The 19,667-nt window shown below is 44.6% G+C and overlaps 1 protein-coding gene across 1 annotated transcript in view; it reads left to right on the top strand.

The window, feature by feature from the left end:
• The window catches only part of SHTN1 (shootin 1), a 630,861-nt gene that overhangs the window by 151,496 nt on the left and 459,698 nt on the right, over positions 1 to 19,667 (top strand). The window contains exon 3 of the mRNA XM_086922914.1: positions 9,594 to 9,654. Within this exon, the coding sequence (XP_086779040.1) occupies positions 9,594 to 9,654 (61 nt within the window). The remainder of the gene's footprint in view (positions 1 to 9,593; positions 9,655 to 19,667) is intronic.

The raw sequence follows: 19,667 nt of genomic DNA, 5'->3' as shown, positions 1-19,667 counted from the left end.
CAGGAGGCACGAGTGTTTTTTACGCCCATCAAGCCCTCTTCAGGCTGTGTCTGGTCTTCACCGGATTTGTCAATATTAGCAGTATTCGTGCCATCCTAGATTAGTTTAATCTTCTGCCCTCCCTCCTTGCTCATATCCTTCTTAGCAAACAAACTGGTGATTACTGGCTGTGTTTTTTCCCCGATCCTCCGACCGGTACATTGCCTGCTGTATGCAGTTTCAAATTTTTCCAGCTACTAGACTTGCTGTTCTTACCCATACTTTGACCGGGCTTCTTAGCTTCGAGGTCCACTTTTGGGTCGGGGACCCGCTTGCCACAGAGGTATTTGCCAGGATTGTGGAGCGCATATTGCTGCGTGCTCCTCGCACTGCCATCACTTTCTCCTTCCGAGACGCTTCCGTAGAGCCAGCGTCTACGTTGCTAGGCGACTCCGACCGGCACCTGACGGGATTCCCCCAGCCTGGAACCAGTGTCAGCAGCAACCGGGCGAGTGCTTCCCAGCGCGAGCAGCAGTTCCCACCTGTCATCCGTCAACCTTCTCACCTTGCATTCAGCACCCGCACACCTTCCTGCCAGCGCGGCCAGTTTTCAGGGCCAGGACGCATACTAGGCAGCCCCCGACATCGATGCTCGTCTACGGGGATGAAGCGATGTGGAGGTGAGCTCCCGAGATCTTTCACTCAGCCGCCATCTTGGCTCCTCCAGAGAGGTTATCGGGAAATATATTTTGGAAGAAAAGTTTGAAAAGCCTTTCATTCTTTAAGCTATATTTGAATTTCTGATTAGAAGCCTGACTTACTGTGGCATCTGGCACTTGCAGGAAGATTGTGACGTCACAAATCAAGTGGAGAAACTGATAAGACATGGGTGCCTGTAGTTCCTGTATAAAGTCTGTCTATAATTGAATTATTGCAGGCAACTTCCGAAGTAAGAATATAATATGTTTTCCAAAAAGGTCTTTTGTACTGTAGTTGTACATATATTTTTGAAAATACTAAATGAACTTCTTCCTGAAATATTCATCGGCTTCAAAATGTGAGGCCGGGAAATACCAGGATGATGGCATTGCAATGTATTATATGGAGCAAAGCACCTTCTTCCGTACATTATAAGGATATTATAAGTCACTTTGGAGTTCCATGACCTTGTAAAGGAACTTGGTCTTGGGCCTCATTCCTCAATATGGTCATGCAACTTCTCAGTGACTTCTAATATCCTTATAATGAAAGGCTGGGTCTACCTTATCTTTTATGTTATGATAGAGTAGCTATGTCAATGTGGTAATTTGTGAGCACCACATTGCCACCAACCCGCCACCATGACAGGACGCAACCACCTCAGATGCATTCTACTGAACACCCACTCCGCATGCAAACACGCCGTCGAACTCTGGGACCTGCTCGACACATCCTCCCGGGATGTTGCCTTCCTGACAGAGACCTGGATGAATGACTCCTCGGCACCTGACATCACCATAGCCTTCCCGGACTGCTACAAAATCACCCGTAGAGACCATACCAATGGAGTAGGAGGGGGAATCGCCATCATCCACAAGTCCACCCTCTGACGACACCCTCAGCATCGCCAAACACCTGCACTTCCAGATCCACACTGATTCCCACACCACCCTCAGAGGAACTCTGATCTACAGACCACCTGGACCCCGGCCCCAGTTCAGCGACTCCATCGCCGACTTCGTCAGCACACACGCCCTCGCCTCCACGGACTACATCCTCCTTGGAGACCTGAAATTCCACCTCGACAACACACACAACCGCAAAGAGGTCTTCAACATCGTGAAGGAACTCTCCAACCCCTGCTCCAACACCAACAACATCCCACCATCGCAGGACTTGTGCAACTCCCTTGCCTCCTTCTTCCATCGCAAGATCGCAGACATCCACGACAGCTTCAACAACCAGACCACCACGACAGCCAACGACACCTCAGACTCCACGGCCACCACCCACAGCGACCCCCTGCTCACAGGGACTAACATCAACGACAACAACAGCATCAAAATCATGAACACCATCCACTCTGGCTCCCCGTCAGACCCTTGCCCAAACCACATCTTCAACAAGGCCAGCACCACCATCGCACCCCATCTCCGCAAGGCCATCAGCATCTCCTTCGAGACCGCGATCATCCCGGAGAGCTGGAAGCACGCCGAGATCAACGCATTGCTAAAAAAAACAAGGCAGACCCGAGGAACCTCAAGAACTTCCAGCCCATCTCCCTGCTCCTGTTTCCGGCAAAGGTCATCGAGAAAACCGACAACAAACAGCTGACCCGCTACCTCGAAGAGAACAACATCCTGGATACGTCCCAGTCCGGGTTCCGCAGCAACTACAGCACCGAAACGGCCCTCATCAGCACCACCGATGACATATGGCCCCTGCTGGACAACGGCGAGACCGCGGCCCTCATCCTCCTGGACCTATCAGCCGCCTTCGACACGGTCTGCCACCGCACCCTACGCACACGCCTCCACGACGCAGGAATCCGAGACAAAGCACTGGACTGGACCACCTCTTTCCTCTCCAGCAGAACCCAGAGCGTCTGCCTCCCCCTTTCCGATCCGAAACCTCCAAGATCATCTGCGGCGTACCCCAAGGATCATCCCTCAGCCCAACACTGTTCAACATCTACATGGCCCCGCTTTCCCACGTTGCCAGACTACACGACCTCAACATTATCTCTTACGCCGACGACACACAGCTGATCTTCTCCCTCACCAAGGATCTACTCACCGCAAAAACCAAACTCCATGAAGGAATGAAAGCCGTCGCCGAATGGATGAAGAACAGCCGTCTGAAGCTGAACTCGGACAAGACGGAGGTCCTCATCCTCAACTCCCCCCCCCTCAGCCTGGGATGGCTCCTGGTGGCTGACCGCCCTGGGTGCAGCACGGACACCCACCGACCATGCACGCAACCTAGGGTTCATCCTCGACTCAACACTCTTCATGACCAAGCAAATCAACGCCATCTCATACTCCTGCTTCAAGACCCTCCGTGTGCTCCGCAAGATATACAGGTGGATCCCCACCGACACAAGAAGAACAGTCACCCAGGCCCTCGTCAGCAGCAGGCTGGACTACGGAAACGCCCTCTACGTGGGTGCCCCGGCCAAACTGCTGAAACAACTGCAACGCATACAGAACGCCTCGGCCCGCCTGATCCTCGACGTCCCTCGACACAGCCACATCACACCTCACCAGAGAGACCTGCACTGGTTACCCATCAACAAGAGGATCACCTTCAAGCTCCTCACCCACGCACACAAAGCACTCCACGACACCGGACCAGCATGCCTCAACAGACGACTCCCCTTCTATACCCCGAACCGCCAGCTCGCCTCCGCCGACCATGCCCTCGCCACCGTCCCCCGCATCCGAAGAGCGAACTCCGGCGGCAGATCGTTCTCCTACCTTGCCGCCTAGACCAGGAACACCCTCCCCATCTTCCTACAGCAGATTCAATACCTACTAACCTTCAGAAGGCTACTCAAGACCTGGCTATTCGAGCAGTAGCAGCACCTCCCCCACGCTCCCCCCAGTGCCTTGAGACCCTTACGCGTGAGTAATGTGGTCTACAAATTTTCTGATTGATTGATTAATTGATTGATGTCACAAATGGACTGTAATTGCAAAATTAATACCTGGGTTTTATCCCGTTATTAGAGGATTTCATGTAGTATACATATTTGCCTCTCTGAAATTGTCCAAATTCTGGCCAGTATAAGGAAGGGTAATTCAATCAATCAATGAATCGGGGATTTTTAGAGCATGCTACTCACCCATGAGGGTCTCAAGGCGTGAGGAGGAGGGTGGTTTGAACAGCTCTGTGGTCATCCGAAGAGCCAGGTCTTGAGATCCTTTCTGAATAGGTACAGTGTCGGGCTTCAACTGATGTGGAGGGGGAGTTTGTTCCAGGTCTTGGCCGCGATGTAGTAGAAGGCTCTTCCACACGTTCTGGCCCTGTGGGTGCGGGGGCCTGTGGCTTGGGCTAGGTTGGCAGAGCGGAGGTTTCTCTTGGGGACGTGGAAGATTTTGAGGTATTGGGGTCCAGTGTTGTGGAGGGCTTCGTAGGCATGTGTGAGCAGTTTGAAAGTTATTCTGTTTTTTTGATGGGGAGCCAGCGGAGGACTCTTAGTTGCTGGGTGATGTGGTTATGTCGTTGGATGTCGAGGATGAGTCTGGCTGTGGCGTTCTGGACGGTCTGGAGTTTGCGGAGCAGTGTCTTGTTGATTTCGGTGTAGAGTACGTTTTTGTAGTCCAGTCGGCTGGTGATGAGTGCATAGGTGACGGTCTTCCTGGAGTCGGGGGGGGGGGGGTCCAGTTGAAGGTCTTGCTGAGGGTGTTGAAGCATGTGGAGGACACAGCGTTGATCTGGCGGTTCTCAAAGTGCATACATCTTCATGTAAGCGATAATACGTATGTCCTTGCAACACAAAAGCGCTTCGACGCCTCGTCAGGGGTAGTAAGCACTATACAAATGCAATTACAGTACAAGACAGGGCTATAGGGTCAGGACATGGATGGTACTGACAGTGCAGTGCATCTACAGAAATCTTTATGGCTGTTCTGTATAATTTTGGGGGTGCAGAGTAATGTTACCCCAGGGCTGCAACAAATGGATGTGTCGGGGTCCCCATTAGTAGATGCTGCCTCTGCCCTCCCATTGCCCTTTCAATGCCATTTCTACTTCTCATCTCACTGGTCACGAAGGCGCAGTTGGAATTAATGTCCTGCACCATATGGACAGTGTTCTGGAGATAACTCAACTGGTAGATTTACTCTGTATGCAGTACTCCAGAAATTGGAGGATTTTTAGTTACTAACAACTCTAAAGCAGGCCCTTGTGTATGTTTGTTTACTTAAACATTTCGTTTTACCTCACAGTGATTATTTTGAAAAGAAATTGAAAAAGTGCCACCTCCGCCGTTTTCCTTTCAGTTCCAGGATTCAGTGCTACCAAAGAAAAAGTGTTCTTGGATTATTATCTCCCAGTGTGAGGGCATACCTTTATTTGACATGGGCAAAACGTGTTATTGTTCCACTGCTCTCGTTTAATAGGGAATGACTGCATGCCTAGCTGCCGCATTCAGAAGGCGAGGCTCGGATGCTGACTGTGGTGACTTTGCTCGAGACGCGCCGCAGATGCTGGTACCAAAGGTGTTGATGGGAGCGGCATGTGCACGAGGCCGTGATTCATCGATGCTGGTGTTGTCAGCTGGGGAGAACGCGGCCTGTGATTGGCCCAGCAGTTGCTCTTTGCTGAAAGCAAAAGAGGCGCACCGAGAAAGAACATTTTACAGCTGTGAGGCCATTATGTTGACAGGTTGATGTTAGAGGCTGGAATTCCTGGCTGGCTGTAATTACCTGTTTACACATTGTTTTTGCTGTAACGGGTGGAAGTGGCTGTGAGGATTGGTGCAGTGTGGCTAACTTTGCTGGCTTCATCGATGCCTGTTTTGGAGCAATGAATGCGTCTCTCCTCGAGTTCTGACACTATAATGGAGCGTTGTGAGTTTGCAGCAGTGATTATATGTTTTGAATGTGCGTTTTAATATTTACAGTATATGTAAGTAAATGTGCATATGCAACGACATAGTGTGCGAGCTTAGACACTAAACAGCAGAATGCTCTACATGCAGGGAGGGACACTTGACAGCAGGGACCTCCAATAAATTCTATAATAAGAGCTACTTCTGTTCAATGAAAATCATCCCGATCTTCTAATAATAAAAGCGTTGTATTCGTGACCACACCAGACAAGATTACATTGCTGGCCACTATTTGCAAGATTGCCAGAAGTGATCCCCTTAGTGCAGAGGTCTTCAAACTTTTGGATGCCGAGACCTCCCTGTCAACATTTTCAGGCGTAAGGACCCCCTCCTGACAAAAAATTCTAAACCCTGTGTGGGTGACAAGAGTACCCAAGTGACTGCACAGTGAGCGATGCAACAGTGTGAGAGTAGGGTAAAAGGAGTGACTGCAGGGTGAGTGAGGTGACCTTATGAATTTGGGTTCGGCTGTAAGTGCAGAGTGGGATGAATTAATGCATGGTTAGTGATGGCCTTGTTTGAGTGATCTACAGATTGAGCAGTGAGGGGGAGACAGCTGAGTGAAGTGTCACATGAGTGCAGGGTGAGTAGGGTGCTCATGTGACTGCAGGGTGAGGTACAGGGTGAACAACGCAAGCGCATTGTTAGTGCAGAGTGATCACTGTGAGTGCAGGGTGAGCGGGAGAATGTTGTGAGTGCATGGTGATCAGTGTGAGTACATTGTGATCACTGTTAGTGCAGGGTGAGCGGGTGAATGGTGTGAGTGCATGGTGATCAGTGTGAGTGCATTGTGATCACTATTAGTGCTGGGTGGGCGGGTAAATGGTGTGAGTGCATGGTGATCAGTGTGAGTGCATGGTGATCAGTGTGAGTGCATTGTGATCAGTGTGAGTGCATTGTGATCAGTGTGAGTGCATTGTGATCAGTGTGAGTGCATTGTGATCGCTGTGAGTGCATTATGATCTTTGTGAGTGCATTGTGATCACTATTACTGCATGGTGATCAGTGTGAGTGCAGGGCGAGCGTGAAAGTGAAGGCGAGAATATGTAGTGAGTTGTCTGAATGCAGGGTGCATTCCGAGAAACTTGAAGCGTAGGGTTTCAGATATAAGTTCAACTATTGCTATAGTGGCATTAATCAGGGATCGAGGGTGGAGGAAATAAATAATGTGCCGATACAGCTCATTATTTTGATGGCCCAGAAATAACCAGTCACCTAAAGCTGTATGTTTAGCACTTATCTGTGAATACTTAGAACAGCAAATATAAATAGAAAGCACTTTTAATTGTGTTCTAGGGCTGCATCAATGATCCATGACTGATAATTAAAGAGAACAAAGACAGAAAAGTCACATGGCTAATTAATACATACTTTTTTATTTATAACTCTATTTAGTGTGAAGAGCAGGTCTCTGCGGGCTCTTTAAACACCACACGGCAGGCATTTTTCTTTTGGCTACCCAACTTTATATTTCTTTTCATTAAATACATTCTCACACTACAGTAGTAAGTGTAAAAATACAAAGGTAAGGAATAGGCAGAGTAGGACCCAGGGGGTACTGGAACCATTAAAAAAATTAAGCCTAGGTAAACAGTTAACAAAGGCATGTAAATATGCAAATGGACCTGTGAAAAGCTCAGGCGGCCGGAGATAAGACTCCAGACACCTCCCAGTCTAGCCCCCAGCAGCGCGAGCTGCACTGCAGCAGCCCGGGCTGGGAGACACTACGGGGAAGGAGGGGGGATGAAGCTATGGGCCTGGGCAGAAGTGTGAAGGGAATGCGCGACCCCCTTCCTATCACTCCACGGCCCCCCTGGGGATCGCGCCCCACAGTTTGAAGACTCCTGCCTTAGTGTATCAGGCATGGGTGCCAGTATTAAGGTAAACAATAAAAAGGCCATATATTAGTAATGTCTCCTCAATACTGCATGATTTATCACTCAAATATCAGCTGTAAATTTGTTTTGAAAAATCATGCGTTTTCTCCAATCATTAGCTTATAATGTCTGAAAATATACACATTTTCGTTTTGAAAACACACTTTTCAATGTCAATCAAGAAATTTGTATAGCGCGCTACTCACCCAGAGGGTCTCATGGCGCTTGGGGAGGAGGGGGGGCGGGGGTCCGCTACTGCTCGAACAGCCAGGTCTTGAGTTGCTTCCTGAAGGAGAGGTGGTCTTGGGTAAGACGGAGGTGGATGGGGAGGGAATTGCAGGTCTTGGCTGCCAGGTAGGAGAAGGATCTTCCTCCCATGGTGGCTCTTTGGATGCACGGAACGGCGGCGAGGGCGTGGCTGGTTGAACGTAGTTGGCGGGTGGGAGTGTAGAAGGTCAGGCGGCTGTTGAGGTACCTGGGGCCTAGGTCGTGGAGGGCTTTGTGTGCGTGGGTGAGGAGGCGGAATGTGATTCTTTTGCTGACGGGGAGCCAGTGCAGGTCTCTCAGGGGTCCGGAGATGCGGCTGTGGCGGGGGATGTCCAGGATGAGTCGTGCGGAGGCGTTCTGGATGCGTTGGAGTCTTTTCTGCAGTTTGGCTGTGGTTCCGTGTAGAGGGTGTTTCCGTAGTCTAGTCGGCTGGTGACGAGTGCCTGGGTGACCATCTTCCTGGTTTCGGTGGGGATCCATCGGAAGATCTTACGGAGCATGCGTAGGATGTTGAAGCATGAAGACGAGACGGCGTTGACTTGTTTGGTCATCGACAGGGAGGAGTCCAGGATGAAGCCCAGGTTGCGTGCGTGGTCCGTTGGTTTGGGTGCGCTGCCTAGGGCTGGTGCCTATTCCAATCATGGAGTCCCACTCTGCAACTCTGGGCAATAGCTTGCTTAATCTCCACAACGGCCCCCACAACGCTAAGGATGCCTGGCCTCCACCTTGGGGGTGCCCAGGAGTGGACGCTTCACAGGGAAAGCCAGGATGGGTTCCACAGCGGTATTCGTACAAGCGCCTTGAGACCCTTGCGGTTGAGTAGTGCGCTATACAAGTATAAATTTACTCTGTAGCTAATAAAAGCAGGGCAGATAATTTCGGGGTCATACATAGCATAAAACATTGTTTTAATTCACTGTTGCCCATTTATATTTCTATATATTTAAATTGTAAGTAGCAATTTTACAATTCCTTGAAGAAAAACATTTTTTAACCATAATGTTCAAATAACCGACTGTCCATTTTTTTTCTGTATGATTAGTTACTATCGATAGATTAGAACATGGCTACCCTGTATCTACACACAAGCGTTTTTAGCAAATCAACTATCTAGGTAATGTAATCATTTTCAAGATTCACTGTGTGATGTAAAAGCACTTTATTAGTTCACAGATTTTTTATATGATGCACAAGCACTTTATGACTGCTTTACTTAAACAACAACATGGTAATGGGACAATTGAGCCATGATTGCCTAAGTTTGACCGTAGGATGCATAAGCACTTTATTATGTCTCACTTAAACATCAATGTGGGGCTGGGGGGGGGGGGGGGGGTCAGAAAGACAAATTGAGATGGACTATGACCACAAAACATGTCTTTATTGTGCTAGTTGGTGTCTCTCTGAGGGCAATGGTTAGCATAATGCTACGAATGCAATGCTGCTCTTTTTTACCTCTGCTTTTAATCCCATGTTATGTAGTATTTTTATATGTGCTTTTATGGCCATTTTTGGCCAAATAAAGTTTTTTTTTTATGATGATATTTCTATATATTGTGATGATTCCCTACCTACTCAGAGAAAGACAAATGAATAGAGGAACCGGTAGAATTGCACAGTCTGGTATTTTGTTGTATTTTATTTATTTTCCTGTAGTCCAAAATCCCATTCTAGCTAAGAAGTCAAATAGTGTTCACGTAATCCTTGGTGAGTTACTTAAAAAATACGTTTCTCAGCTTTCAACCCCAACGAATATTAATGTTTTTTCACACTTTCTATATATCACCTAGTCTGTTACTGGTGTGAATTTATTAAATGGATAGTATACTGTGCTTTCCTCAATTCATTGTGTTTTTCCTTCTTATTTCCTAATACAGTATGACAGACTCAAGCAGGAGCGCGATGATGCTGTCAAAAAGCTGGATGAGTTCAATAAAAGTGAGTATGTATTGAATGTGTGTGTGTTTAAACTCCAGTTAATGTTTTTGAGAACTTCTTTTGCAATTCTTACATGAATTCCACTAATGCGTTTGGGGAGTGGGGTCTTCATCTGGAGTTGATCCGTGGCCTTTGTAATCTAACCCACGAGCACCCGTGAATATTCTGATGGCGCATGAGGCCCACCTTCCATATCTTCAGCCTGAAGTGATCTTGCTGACTTTTATTGGTGCCTCCCATTTACCCTCACCTCAGTCCTGATGAAGACCCCACTCCCAAGGCGCAAAGTTTCCTGTTCTTTATAGGGGTCGAAACGTTGACAGTATTTTGTCCTATATTCAAACAGGGATGACAGAGATTTGATATCTGCATCAATTATGTTATGATTTGCCGTATATGTGCTGGTCAGTCGTCTGGCTGGATAGGTTGTAAATATTAATTGCAGATGTATATATGTGCACTACCTTCCCTTTTCACATCACTATCACAAATCCCTCCCATGCACTTGCCACCCCACCCTTTGTGCAACTGTTTTCCCAAAAAATAGTTTAAACATGAAATACGTTGTGCCTTATAATTTGATTAACTCCGGTTTTGTGATGAAATAAAATCACAATCATTTTGGGTACAATTAAATGGTGATGTCTGATTTTTGATTAGATAACAAGGATCTTTTCCTTATTTATATGTGGTTTGATTGTTCTCCACAGTGACGCTAACTTTTGTGCCACACTTTACCTGAATCCAGTGGCCTATCGGGTTACCCCATTGCTATATAACTCTGTGTTAGTACTAAGGTCACAGGTGACACTGCGGGTTATTTTCAATTTCGTATATCATGCTGGCCTGGTACCCCAGTTGCTAATTTCATATTTGAGCTCGATTTCTTGCAGTACACAAGACGGAATGCTTGTGAACACTGCAAATCACTTCAGTTTCATCCCACACTATTGCTTGCATGATGGATGAACTACCTATTAAACACATCAGCTGTTGTCAGGGGAGATGTGCTACGAATAACATTTACTAGACTGGAGTACCCACGAAATCATTGTGTTGATATGTGTGTCTGATGTAACATGTGCTGACACCCTACACTGGTATGAGCAGCACTATAAAACAAACGAACTGTTTGTGAGAGAGGGACCGAAATATGTTAGAGTGCTTTAGAAATGAAATAGATGATATAAGGCATGCAAATGATTGATACTAAACGATGATGTTGGGCCATATATGATAGACAAAGAGCATTACTCTAGAAATTACAGCAGTCACCAATATTGAGTAACAGCCAAGCCATAGTTCAAATGCAGCAGTTTTAAGTTCTTCTTAGTTTTTCTCGTTTTTCACATGGGTCAATTTCCTATATTTATATGCTTCCCGCGTCTTCATTGCTTGATTGTGCTTGCGCGAACGTGACAGTGATGGAAGGGACCTCATAAACCATCTGACTTCCAAAGATAATGCAGAACGTCATAAGACGCAATATTTGACCACTCCCCCTCTGCGGTGCACCATTTAACATTTTTTAGCGATCAAATTTGATTACCAAAGGTGGCATCGTGCTAATAAACAATTCATAATCACAGATATTAACCACCAGCTTCACAAGCCCGCAGAAACTCAAGGACCACTTAACTTTCAAAAGTACATTAGTCCGATTTATTAAATTGTAAGTACTGCAGAGCTCTTACGCAGAGGTAGCAGCTGATGGGCCTGAGTTAACACAGTGCGAGTCACTCATCTGCTCATCTTGCTGCTGTAGATTATGGCTTGGGCGCCAGATCATAGTTGCCTTGAATGAGGACACAAAGATGTCTTCAGCTAGCATTGATCCTGGTGTAGTGGCCGAGGAGACGCCAGTGAGGACTCATTCTGAGTGCTTGGGACGTATGTTGCTCTTGCCCTCGTTTTGATGGAGAGCAACCTGATCACACCCCAAGCCCTTAATGTACACAAAACAATTGCGAAAGCTGTGAAGCGGGCCTGGATGACCATCTCAAATCGAGTGGGCGAAGACGTTCCCATGGCTAAGATCCAGGGCAACCTTGTTCATGGTAGTGCATGTATATTCAAGCTAGCAATGCAGGTATCACATGCCAACCAGAGGAGATGCGAGAATCCGCTCCATCAGCAAGCCTGTTCTGACTTTCAAAACAACAAAGCAGATTTTGAACTCCGCAGCACAGATTTTCTGCCTGGCTTTGTTCTATTGTTTTGACTCCATGTTGTACCCTCTCCTCTCAGGCGGATCTCACAACGCGCCTTAGGAGAAACACGGAGATGTGTTGTAAAATACCAGGACAATAAAACTAGCACTTATCATGTCAAAACACTGCTAACGCAGAGAAGAGGAAGTAGAATCTGAGATCCCAGGGAAGCCCACACCACAGTGGTTAAAAATGGAAGTGAATTTATGAATAAGTAACTGGATTCGATGTAAATAGAGGAAGTTCATAGTCCAACAAGGAGTGCTCTGAGCTGAATAGCAGCTCCTTTTAGATAACATTCCAGCTCTCAAGCGCGTTTTAAATACAGATGTGCATTTTCCCTAATTTTTCTCGCTCTTTTTTGTGCACTCTTTCGCTCCTATACCTTTTTTTGCCGCCTCTCTTACTTACTTTCCCTTCCTGACTCGTTCATTTATCACTCCTTCTATCTTTCCCTAACTTTTCGGTCCTTCTTCACCTTCACCATCTTCCAGTACAAATATAACCAATAATAGCAGTTAACCCCTTAACTACTGAGGCTTTCCCCACTCCCCTCCAGTGCTGAACCTTTTTTTGATATTTGGAGCACTTTACGCTTAGGCCTTCATATTTATTTTTACCACAGAGGTATCCAGGCCAAACTAGCTTCCTCTTTTACCCCCATATGTGGGGGGTTCCAAAACAACCCATGGTTTGTGAATTCCCCTAGAAGGAGCAAAGTAAATAGACAACTTGTAGTACAATTTTGTTTTTGTATTTTTAAATGGAAAAAAGTGCTGTGCAAGAAAGTACGTTTTTCTTTTTCTTCCTAACAGTGGAAGTAAACCAAAGGTTTGCCGTACTAAAATCATCCACTTCCCAGTTTTCTGGATAAGACAGATTTATAAAAAAAAAGAAATCTTTGTTTTTAACACAGTGTTTGCATTTTTTTCTAAGTGGTAGTCGATTATTCATATTTTTTTTGTTGTCAAAACAGATGTGAAACCTATGGGTTAACATGGAAACCTGTACATTTCTGCAAATTAGGCTAAATTAAGCAAGGGGTTGTTTGTGTAGCACTCTTGTGGTTTTTCTCAAAAAATCAAATTGTTGAAATCTAAAAATAATGAAAATAAGAAAGAAAAAATAGAACTAGGTAAACATTATATACGTTGATGGCCAGGCATGTTATACTGTATGTTGGTTGTCCAAAAACACATGATAACCGGAGCCAACAACTGAGCTGCAGCTTACAATGGTTATTCTTTGCATACTTAGTATACATCAATTAATATGGTAAAACCTAATGGATGGAAAATAGGCATAAAGGAAAGCTATGTATTTTTTTTATGTGGATAATGTATTGAGTTTAGCAATTGTGGTTATTTATAACTCTGAATTTAAGGTACCAATATATACCATCTTGTCATTTAGAGGGCAATATGCAAAATGTGTTCTTATTTGCACACTGGCTTACATTTGGGAGCCAAAAATGGAGAGGAATGAATTTGATAAGAAATGTTCTGCTAGCCCATGTTCCCACGCATTTCTCCCATAAAAATGTCACCCCAGCTTTATGGCTGGACCTATCGGTTGCAACAGGAGAAGCCCCAAAACACAACAAAGAAACACCAATATTTCACCTTGAAAATTCACCCAATCTGCTGAATAGCGCTACGGTATTTGGACTTGGTCAACACTTAGGGAAGCATACGCAACCCATATATTTCTGAAAACTAAGTACCCAGGGGAGTACTGGGTGACATGACTTGTGTGGATCCCACTATGTTTTCTTACCCACAATGCCCCATAAATGTCAAACTTTGAATAAAATCATGGATTTTACTCACACTTCTCTAAGGCAAAGATTTGGAATTTGCAGGTATCTACAAAATTCCTACCACCCAGTGTTCCCACACTTCTTCAGATATAAACGATACCCAACTGCTATGGAGTATTCCCATGGCCTCCACACAGATCATTCTGAATTCCATCCTGGACTCAGCACCAAAAAAGCCCAACTCACATCTTAAGACACGCGTCGACACACTCGTTTAATGTCTTGGGGATAACGCTCATGATCCTTGACCAATCACAGCATTTGGTCTTCTGCGTTTTTGCTCCCCTCATGTAAAACTGGCCTTTCGCAATTCGGATCTCCAGTAGTCACTAGCAACATATATTATGCTAGTCCCATTTCTTCACTACTTCTTAGTATTTTTGTTCTTGTCCTCAGACCTCTCATTCAAAAAGTTTATATTTGTTCATAAGTTTTCACGAATTCTTAAGAAAGACATAATATGAGCAAAACAAGGTTAAAGCACATTGAAGTTCAAGGAAAAAGAAAACTACATAAGATAATATTGCAACATATGATGGTAACTTTCTGTGAACACTTGTAGCATATGTTTGGATCCTCTAAAATCCCCTAACAACATTACAAATTTTTAAAATTACCCTTCAACCACAACCACTGCCATGCTTCATCCTTGGGTTCTACATATTGAAATTATTTCTGTTGGGATGGGCTTGACCACGCTAGTGAGAGCACTTATGTTGTTTAGTATTTTTTTATGTGACAGGTAAAGTGGTATAATAATATTTATTGACAGTTAATTACAACCATTCAATAAAAGAGAAAATAAAAGTACATTGCAACTATGTTCAAGAGGAAATTAATAGCAATTCCTAAATTCACGGTTAAAACGTACAAAATAATTCCTATGGGGTGCAGCTCATTTAAGTCATAGCTGATATTTACTAAATTAGAGCTGGTGAACATTGCCCCAATTCCAGTTATTTCAATGTATTTATTTATTTATTTGAGGTTTTATATAGCGCAAACATGACCCGGGTATCAGAGCGCTTTACAGAGATAAACACTTTACGTACAGGTTAGGCATAGGCAAAATACAAGGATGGTGGGTAAAGGAATTGATTACAATAGGACAAGGCACAAGTTATATACAATGATTAGTACTGTACCAAAACCGGCGTAAAGAAATAGACTACAATAGGACAAAGGCTAGGGTCATTTACAATAATCGGTTTAGTACTAAAATCGCGACATGCCGGCAACAGAAGGAGAAAGCAAACAATTGTAATTGAGCGAACCAAAAGAAATCAAATGGTGGAGAGAGCTGGCAGAACATTAGAAGGAGTGGGAATTGGTACACCGAGAGGGCCAAGCATTACAGGAGATTATGCACAGAAACTGAAGCCATGAAAGATGCGGAATGTGCAACAACAGAAAGTTAATGGAGGAACTTGCTCATTAGGAAGGTTTTGGCTTCCTTTTTGAAGATTGAGAGACAGCATTTTCCTGATAGAGGAAGGTAGCCAGTTCTAGATTCTTGGTGCAGCCCCAGTGAACGCTCAGTTGTACGTTTTCTCCTTGCGGAAACCGGGTGGCTGGAGTACACAGTCTCTGGCGGACCAGGAGTTTCTGGAACTCCCAGATACCACCATTTTCTGGGCGAGATAAGCCTGGGAGCTTGTGTACAAGGCTTTGTGTGTGATGCAGGCCAGCTTAAGCTGGATTCTGCCTTCAAGAGGAAGCCAGTTCAAGGCCTTCAGATGTGGTGAAATGTGGTAAAAAAAAAAATTGTGCCAGATAAGAGTCTAGCTGCTGCATTGAGACAAACCTTCAGGGGGGCCGTGGAAGTCTTTGGTAGGCCAGATAGGGTAGAGAAGCCATATTCAGTTCTGGAAATAACTAACGCCTGAACAGCAGATTTGAGGTCAGCAGTTTCAAGGAAGGGTTTCAGCTTTCTCAAGTAGCTCATATGGAACCTGGCAGTTTTGGCCATCAAATTGATATGTTCACGCATATTCAGGTTGCTGTCCAAGATTGTCCTGAGAGATTTGGCAGAGTCCACTACGCTACGGTCAGTGTGCAGTTGAGTGCTGTGATTGAGTTAATCCATTTCAGGATGTCGTTGGATTTTTTTGAGGGGGAGAGGCGAAAGAACTCCGTTTTGGACATTCAGTTTGAGCTGGTTGTTGGCAAACCATTGAACAGTCAGTTTCAGGGCATCATTCAGATAGTGCATTTGAAAACAGACAAGAAACATTGAATAAGTAACACTTCCTAAATTCATGAAAGATATATCAGCTATATACAAGATCTAGAGTGATTTTTAGTAAAATTGCCTTAGAATAAATCACTGCATTATTTATTGTATTCTGATCACAATAGTAATTAGACAGAATTTGCATTGTCTTTCCTTTATCAGTCTGAGGATTTATTTAGTGTACTAGATGTATCCAATAAGAGGCTATCATAAGATAGCTCTGTTATTTACTGCACTTTTGTTTAATTCCTGGTCTTGTGTTCCCCCACAATGTGCGTCTTTTGCCCTGGATATCTTCCATCAGTCTTCTACCCGTGTTCCATTCCTTGGCATGTGGCTGCTTCTGCCATCTTGAGTGGGGGGCTGTCCATAGCCTCAGTTACTGTGTTTTTTTTTTTTTACAATACGGTCCATGCCAGTGATCAAAATATTACGTCCCACTTTACAGGGGTGGATGGAGAGCTTGTAATCTTTTGGTCATGGCCACTGGGGGGAGGGGAGACACCACACCCATGCTTTGAGTCCCGGATCGGTTCTCATAGAGTGGGTAAACACCGACAGAACCAGACAAACAATATTTTTGTGAGGACCAGTGCATTAGGAGGACAGGTACTGTGTTTAGGTGCTTTAAAGTGAGTGTATTAAAAAACTAAAAGTGCAGTTAGACTTGCTTCAGTGCGCTTTAAAACCTACCCTAATATCAAAGCAAGTGTGGAGTTAGAATAGTAAATATACACTTCATTACGGTCAATGGCCGGTCCTTATAATAATAGGTATGTTATGGTGTCTGTATTATTTTGTGATTGCTGACAGTATCTGGCTAGTGTGCTTGCGGTGAAAAAATGCAATATATATTATAAATTTGTCATTGGATTTCATACCTCCTTTGCTGTCCTTTGTTTGATTCTGTATGCCCTTTGAATCTTCAGTTTGGGTAGCTACCACATAACTATGAAAATTGGTAATAATTCTACCAAGTAGGAGTGTGAGTCTGCTTTTACCTTCTCAGTCCTCATGTGGGCATGGGCGATTTCAAGCTCGAGTGGATTTTGGATTTGCTGTGAACTAGGCTTTCTGCCATTACACCTTATTTAGATGTTTGTATTGTTATCTTCCTGGTTCCCTGATTATCAGATGTTGGTAACTTGGCGTGGATGTACTGTTTCTTCCAAGTCCATCAGCCTCAGGAAACATATCAACGAAGTTTCGCCCATGTTGGCACTGGAGAGCTTTTCCTTAAACCTATTTAAAATGTAGAGAAGTCTTTACTTTTTCTCTATATGGGAAGTGCTTTCAAACTGCAGAAGGTTAAGGTTGGGGTCTACACCACCAGATATATAGTTCTTCCATTCCAGTATAAACCAGATATGGCAGTCATTGAAATCCAAGCACTAACCAGCAAACACTTAGGCACTACCAATCCAAGATGTAGGAGCTTGCAGAAATCCAGAGACACAGATGAAACCAAGGTTGGAAAAAATGAGTTGAGCATAGCTTGCAGAGCTGAAGACAGAAACAAGGTTTTTAAAAAACACTAAAAAGAATCTAAGGAATTGTTTTATAGTACAGCTTCTTAACGTGATCCGGGGATGAAAATAGTACATCTTAATTTTCAACATATTAATAGAATAGTGACTCTATTTTGGTTAGTGTAGCATTAATGTGCTGTCAGCCTCCTTTCAATAACAGCTGTGGCATGGAAGATAGAGAAATACTAATGCTGGCCACCACCCTCCCGGAATAGCACAAACCCACGTAGATTTGCTGAGGAGGAAAACAATGCCACATGGAACGCCTTAGAAGAAATGCAGTACGCAAAGCTGGACCAGAGAAACCCAAGGGTAACCAATGTCCTTGGAGACACAGTATTCAAACTTCTGATTAGGTAGTCTGTGGAAAGGTGCAGTTGCTGAGGCTGGGTGTGATGAAGACACAACATTGGACTGAGTAACGAGGGTATATGTGCAGCAGAATTACACAGGGTGCAAGAAAAGCATGATATAGGTACACAAGGCATTTAAAGGTAAAGATTGAAATGGGTTCCTAGAACTCTAATCCTCCATCTGTAGTGTGTGCGACTATCAGGTGTTTTTGCTCAAGTTTCAAGGCGCATATACGTTGAAAAGTGGTATGGTACATCTCCATTTCATACATCAAGGGGTTTCTGATAGCTCTTCCCACTTCTGTAGAAATGGCAGATCATTGCGATCAGTTGTAGAGTAAGACTTCACAGCTGTTGTGTTGGACTTGATTGGGGATACAGCAGACTGATCCAAGGAAGTGCCAGTCATTTGCTGAGCAAGGAGTAAAGAAATACATTCAAGTAGAAGACATTGGTGGGTGTTTTCAGGGTAGCTGACTGTCTTCATTTATAACTCCTCTGAAGCAGCACCATGCTTGCCATTAGAAGGTGAGTAAAATTGAAGTATTTTTCTAACTTGGTTTCTCCCACTGGGAGATTGTTGGGGAGCTATTTATGGTCATTAGCTGCATCTCTCCTATGGAGACTGATAGAACCCCAGGCAAGCAGTTTGATCTAGCTTTATTCCTCTTCCCAAGCTGTTATATCAGGGATTTGGGACACTGGGCCTTTTACCTCTGATCTAATGCTTAGATTCAATGCTGGTTCATATCTGGCTTCCCTGCTTGGGGGTTTCATTCCGCACAAGAATAAGGCCAAGGATCGTTTGGTAGCAACCTCTCATCTTATGCTTTCATACTAAGATGATTGTGGTGTACTGGGTTTAAGTAGATTTTCTGCTCTTGTCGCCCTTATATCACAGTAATTGTTCCTTCTAGTGAAATGAGGCTCATGAACTCAGTCTGGGTAAAATCACAATTCTTGACTGTGATTCAACCAGAAAGACCCACAGGGCAATCCGCCTCCTGGCCTAGACGTGAGGAGAAGGGTTTTACTAACAATGATATTCACCAGGGCCATCTCCATTCAGCACCCAAAGAATCCCTCTCTTTTCAGTTTCTGGGGGAAATGCTATACACCTACTAGTTTTTGCCACTGTTGCTATATGTGTGTTTATCTCCCCCTTGACTAGGTTATTGTGCCTGATGCTTGTCTAAATAAGAGGTGTTCCTATCTACATACATTCATCTGTACTATTAGTTCTTTGGTGTGGGTATAGTTAGACATGGCCCTGATGAGGGCTCAAAAGAAAGGGCAGAAATATGTTGGCAAGTTCATTCAGTATCACGTAATGATCATAGTAACCATATATGTCCGCTGATAACACCTTATGGTTTTTAAATAAACCTAGGATACCTCCTCAATAAAGGATACTTTGTGGTTTATCATAAGGATTTTTTATCTATTGAACTGGATCCAAGGTTTTATCCAGAAAAATAAGTAATTTCTAAGATCTCCCTCAGGCCAGCCCAACCCTGAGGTTGAGTCCGCCCTGGTAGTACCACCTTTCTGACGTGAAACGATGTGGCAATTGATGAAGCATGTCACATGTGAGTGAGCCTACCTCATCCAATTCTTGGAATTGCCTTGTTTTACCTGATGGGAGTGTATCAATAGTTGGTGAGACTGACATTAGATATGGGTGTGCCAAGAAAACGGCTCCACACACCAGTAGAGGGTGTCACACTAATGTTTGTGTTTGGACAGACCTAGGAAGGCCCAGTCAGGGAGAGTCTCACATAGCTTGCACTCAGCCAGATCTACAACTTGTTCTGGCCAAGTTCTCTCTGAGATTTTAGTTACACTGCTCTGCCATAAGGAGGGAGTGAC

The sequence above is a fragment of the Lissotriton vulgaris genome, chromosome 5 (assembly GCF_964263255.1).
Source record: "Lissotriton vulgaris chromosome 5, aLisVul1.2, whole genome shotgun sequence".
NCBI lineage: Eukaryota > Metazoa > Chordata > Amphibia > Caudata > Salamandridae > Lissotriton > Lissotriton vulgaris.
The sequence above is the reverse complement of the archived record's forward strand: the minus strand, read 5'-3'. Positions and strand labels throughout refer to the sequence as shown.